General features: G+C 43.1%; 1 protein-coding gene across 1 annotated transcript in view; it reads left to right on the top strand.

The window, feature by feature from the left end:
• The first annotated feature begins 5,188 nt into the window (after positions 1 to 5,188).
• Positions 5,189 to 6,000, top strand: part of HS6ST3 (heparan sulfate 6-O-sulfotransferase 3) — an 824,577-nt gene continuing 823,765 nt past the window's right edge. The window contains exon 1 of the mRNA XM_027855686.1: positions 5,189 to 5,868. Coding sequence (XP_027711487.1) covers positions 5,189 to 5,868 — 680 coding nt within the window. The remainder of the gene's footprint in view (positions 5,869 to 6,000) is intronic.

Here is a 6,000-nt window from a genome sequence, read left to right as displayed (position 1 = left end):
ATGGTTTTTGGCAGGACTACTTAGACGGGGGCTGATTTTTGTTTATAAGTAGTGTAGTTAGTAGGGGGTTTTCTATTGTCAAAGATGTTATTGCTGTTAATGACTTGACAGGTTCTTTTAACTTTCACCTCCAATTAAAGGTACATTTCTATTTTTCATCTCTATATTTGTGTCCACACAATTATAGAGTGACCAAAATCTTTCTCCATAGTTTGCTCAATTTGTCTATCTCTATCTCTCCAGACACTTCCTTTTATAGCACAATAACTGTTTATCCTACAAGAGAAGTTGAAATGGAGTCTCCCATTTCAATTTGATTAAATGGGGACTGTTCTGGCCAACATTTTGATTCTTGGTAGGTAACAATTTACCTGACAGAATTAGGACCAAGTGAAAGAAATAAAAATCAAGCAGTGAAATAGTAGATCCAACAGAAAGGAAAAAGGGAGGATGAAGCAGGAAAAGAAATAATTGCAGTACATTTTATTAAGGCATAAAAATAAAGTGAACAAATTGTTTCACAGATAGTGTTAGGCTTATTGCTAGACTGGCAAAGGAAGTGGAGGAAAACACACTGAAAATATTATTTTTATTATTTTAATAATTTATGTAGGAATCACAGTAGCAGGAGCTGCAATCTGTTAGCCAGAAGCATTTGCCAGCTGGTGTCATCGTGGAGCAACCATCATAGGATACAGGCACACATTCTTTTCCTTTCTACCTGGACAAGATTCAATTTTAGAAGGTTTATATTGCTTTTACCTGAACTTGGAATTTGGTCCTGCAAGGGAGGGAGTCTGTTTATTACAATGATATTAGAACTCTGATCAGAGTTCAGAGGCCATTCCACAGCTATGAGAGAAAGACCACAACTGTGAATGATTGTCTTAGCAATTTAAGTAAAGGGAAAAAAAATAACTAATCACTTGGGTAATTACCTAAATTAAGCCTGTAATTTCTTTAATTTTATGCTTTCTTTTGATTGTCCAGACCTGCCCTAGTCCAGTATAATTCCACTGAATTGTCATACTGATGAAAGCAAGGTCAAATGCAGACAAAGCATCATTTTAATTTGCCAATGCCGTAACATTTTGGGAGGCATTTATTGTTATATTTATTATATTGTTGTTAAATTTGGCCTAGTCAAGTTTTTTTCTACCCGCCTATCCCCCAAATCTCATATCTTAACTAATATTGCATTTGCCTTTTGAAAATGAATTAATGTTAGTTAGCTAGTATTATTATTAGTTAATAGTAGTATTGTTATTATAACATTAACAATAATATTATTAGCAACTGTATTGTAGTATTATTAGTGCTAATTTTAGTAGTGGTGATAGTATCATTATAGTATTATTAAATATTATTATTAGTGTTAATATTATTATTAACTATTATAAATTCCAAGGGATTTACCCCTTAGGATTAATACTACTAATTAATATTAGCTTTTCTTTATTTGCAGGGATAATCAACAACAATAAATACATTAGAACCTGATTGCCTCCTTATCTTTGTCAGTCCATTGGCTGAACCACCAAGGCAAAAAGGGGCTATTTTAAAGTTGTACTGCTTCTTTGTCTCTTTATGTCTTTTGACTCAAATGGCTACAGTTGAGAGGTCAGGAGGTAAGGAGTTCTGTTGCTCCTTGCTAAGTGAATACTGAATTTTTTAGAAGAAGGGGTCAAATTTGTTTTAAGGTATTAACATAGAGCAGTATATTGGTGTGGCTTCCAGGCTTGGATCTACACCTACCTCAATATATGATCCCATGCAAACCATCAAATTTCATTGTATTTGATTCCTTAACTCTACAATGTGACCCTTAAGGGGTGAGCTAGTGTGATGTAGTGGGAAGAACACCAGTTTAGGAATCAGGCAGCCTGATTTAGATATGCTAGTAATTCCCTTATGAACTAGGGAAGTCTTTGGGCCCCATTTTCTTCTGTTAAATAAAGAGGACCCTTTGGACTCTAAAGTTTTATGATTCCTTCAATACTTGCCATTTCTATGTCCCAAGTTAATTGTGAGAAGATAATCCAAAGATTTGGAAAAGTTTTGTGCTCTCTATATTATTACTAAAACCAAAGACAACATTAAAAACACAATTTCTCCATTCTGAATTTTGCATTTTTATATGCTAAATGGGTTTCTATGGTCTTAATTATCTTTTTTTTTTACCGACTGTGGTATAAAATGATACAATTTTTCAATCAAGTCACATAGAAGTTTGCTATATTTTTATCTGACTGAAGCAAAGACACGGTCAACAATATTTACTTAGGAAATGCTATTGTGTTCCACTGAGTTTTTGTTATGTGAGTTTCTTGCTTTGGCGAATACTAGGATTAATAGGATTTTATAGATAAATGAGAAAAAAATTTGGAAGTAAACAAGTTATTAGGAGTTAATTCATTTTACCAAACACCTTTGCTGCTAATATTGGTTCAGAATCTTGGGCAGTTTTATCAGTGTCCATATAGTTGAAGATACAGGAGGGAAAATAGAGCAACAGAACTTTTATGTGACAGATCACACACAACTAGGAAAATGAATAAACTTAATTTCAATGAAAGCTTAATTTATGCATACCCTGAAACAGTTCTACTCCTGCCACAGGACTAAAAGACACATATTATTAAATAATTATGAAAGACGCATTAATATGAAAAAATAAAGGCATGGAGATAAATACAGCAATCCAGGGATATGTGAGGATTATAAAGGCAGCTTGTGCTGTGGCATCTCCTGGATCTTAAAAAAATGTCAGGCTAACTTCTTATGATGGTGTGAGGTTGCATGTGGATGCTAGGCTGGCTGAATGGGAGTACATGAAAAAGGAGACTCCTCTCATTCCTCGGGACATTAAAAACCATGCTCTATTTAGACTTCAAAGTCAGAATAAGGAGTGTGAATGCAGAGGATTAGGGACTCCAGTTCAATGATAGTATATTTTGTCCAATTTTGGTGATGTGTGACATAGTAAATGTTTAACTACATAAGCATTCATTAATTGTGTGCTTTGTACAATAAATCCCTTGTGCTAGACTCAGGAGAGATAAAGATTCATAAGACAGGGCCCCTGGTCTGGAACATGAGTGATAAGATACATACTATTGTACAAATTAGGATATAACCAATTTGTAAGAAAACTTAGATGGTACCTCCTGAAATCACATCATTCCTCAGATGAGTAAACTATGAACTAGGTTAATTAACTGACTTGCCCAAAATGACAGAGCCTAGTAAGTGGTAGAGCTTAGAGTGGAACCCAGGTCCACAGACTCTAAATGCAGTACTCTTTCCATTGCACCTGGTTTCTTGGAATACAAAGACTTGATAAAAAAAAAAAAAAAAGAATGAATGAAGTCAGAGCTTAAGTGAAAATAAAAGTTAAATATTTATCCTTAACTGTTTTCTAAGATTTTTTAAAAAAATAGAACTTCAACAACATGTTAGTACTAACAGAATTTTAATGCTAAAATAAATTTGAAACTAGAATGTAAGTTCCTTGAAGACAAGAATGTGTCTTGTATAGTATTTATCCCTTACAACTCATAGCACAGTACCTCTGCATATAGTACATACTGAGGAAAAATGTTTTTAATTGAATAAATGATATCCTTTCCAGTCCCAAGGCTTCTAAGATACTATCGGACTGTAAGTGCTGGATATACCAAAGTGTAAAAGACAGGTTGTAGTTTGTGGAAAACAGATTAAAATTTTAACATCAAAGTCAGATTTTCTTTATGGGCAGGTAGCCAAACTCTAGAGATGAAAAGAAAAAAAATAGTCTCTGGTAAGTTTCCATTGCGGAGAAGAGGCCAGCCAACACCTGGACTGATAGTGCAGGGTCTCCTCCACTGGGAGTCTACTGCAAACAATTCATGCTGGTGGATGCTTAGGTGTCCTATTCTAATAAAACTAGTCAGTTTTGTGTCTGTGCTCACAGCAGTAAGAAGCTACGTATTTAAGACGTCTCAAATTAATGTTCGTAATACTTGCGCAAGATTCCACGCCAGTTTACCTCCTTAATCTTCACACCCGTTTTCAGTGTCCAGGTGACAGAATTCTCATCTCCCCTTATACCCTACACTCCAGGAGCGGCTAAAAACCAACAGAGACTTGGACTCCTCCCCTGGAAACTCCTCCAGGGCCAGGCAATGGTTTGGCGCATGCTCCGTACCTTGGGCAGGTTTTTGCTGCGGGTAGGAGGACTCCTTGTCACACCGGCTGGTGGGTAGCGGTGGTGCCAGTCTTTCGCGAGCGCGCGCGCGCTCGCGCCTGTGTGTCTAGCTGACAGACCTGAAGCAGCAGTGGGACTTCTCCGAAGAGGCGGTGCGCTGACTCGCCTGAGGCTCCTTTCTCTCTCTCCTCCCCCTGCAAGGGCTCATCTGCAAACTTGCAGCGGGGGCTGGCGGCTGAAAGCCAGCCAGCACGCAGCTCGGGGCTCTCCTTGCCCCAAGGCTCCCAGAGAGGAAGGGTGCCTGGGTGGTGGTGGTGGGTACATCAGAGGCTAGGGCGGGCTGGGCGGTGTGAGGGGCCAGGGGCCGAAGCTCCTCCTCCTGTTTCCTGGTATCCAGGCTCGCTCCTGAAGAAGATGAAGCTTCTGGGTGTGGGTCCAAGCACTGGTTTTCAGCTACCAGAGGGGCAGGTTCAGGACCCAAGATCAGCTAGTAAGTGCTTAAGAGCCCGCGGCAGGCTGGCTCCCTGAGGCGCATTTCTGGTCTGAGAGACACTTGATAGCTCTCTCCCTCTCTGGCTAGGAGCAGGACTAACGGCCCTGGGGGTCCAGGCGGAGAGTAGAGGGAGAGTCCCTTTTGAGCTCTGAAACAATCTTCGCGCAGCCGCCGCCCCTTAGTGCCAGGAACTGGCACCTCACCGTCGCCCTCCTCCTCCTTTTTCTTCTCCGCAGCAGCGGTGGGCTAGGGGACCCAGGTTCGCTTCTCCACCTCCCCTTAACCCCTCGGGAGCCAACAGCAGCGAGCCACCGGAGCACCAAAGTGCAGCCAGCCAGCCAGACGCCTTTGCGGGGGGGGGTCCCGCCTGCCTGGCCACAGGGGGATGGAGGTGCGGCGGGCTCCGAGCCGCAGCCCGGAGTCCAAACTTCAGCGCGGGCTTTCAGTGGAGCAGCTGCCGCCGCCCCCCCCACCGCCGCCACTTCGCCTTCTGGCCTGAGAGCAGGACCATGGATGAGAGGTTCAACAAGTGGCTGCTCACGCCGGTGCTCACGCTCCTGTTCTTGATCATCATGTACCAGTACGTGTCCCCCACCTGCACCAGTTCCTGTACCAACTTTGGGGACAAGTTCCACGCTGGGGAGTCGGGTCAGGTTGCAGCCGCCCCAGCGGGTCCCCGAGAGGACCAGCAGCAACCACCGCTCCGGGACCAGGGAGCCGAGATTCCGGGGGCACCGGCGGCACAGCTGGCCGGGCCAGCGCAGGAGACAGAGGAAGAATTCGAGGAGTTGGAAGAGGAGGAGGAAGAGCAGGACAGAGAATCCCCGGACAATGGCTCTTTGCCCAAATTTGTGCCTCGCTTCAACTTCTCGGTTAAGGACCTGACTCGTTTCGTGGATTTCAACATCAAAGGACGGGACGTGATCGTCTTCTTGCACATCCAGAAGACTGGGGGCACTACCTTCGGGCGGCACCTAGTGAAGAATATCCGGCTGGAACAGCCCTGCAGCTGCAAGCCTGGCCAGAAAAAATGCACCTGCCACAGACCGGGCAAAAAGGAGACGTGGCTCTTCTCGCGCTTCTCCACGGGCTGGAGCTGTGGGCTGCACGCCGACTGGACAGAGCTCACCAACTGTGTGCCGGCCATCATGGAGAAGAAGGACTGTCCTCGAAACCACAGCCGCACCAGGTACGGTCACTCTCTTTCGGACCCTTTTTTCTTCCCCATACCATGATTTTCCTTCCCTTGCCTCTGATTTCTCGGACACAGGGCAGTTCCTCTCCAGCGCGTGTGGTGGAACAAAGCATTTCCTTACCCTTG

The sequence above is a fragment of the Vombatus ursinus genome, unplaced genomic scaffold (assembly GCF_900497805.2).
Source record: "Vombatus ursinus unplaced genomic scaffold, bare-nosed wombat genome assembly UNPS02011014.1, whole genome shotgun sequence".
NCBI classification, from domain to species: domain Eukaryota; kingdom Metazoa; phylum Chordata; class Mammalia; order Diprotodontia; family Vombatidae; genus Vombatus; species Vombatus ursinus.
The sequence above is the reverse complement of the archived record's forward strand: the minus strand, read 5'-3'. Positions and strand labels throughout refer to the sequence as shown.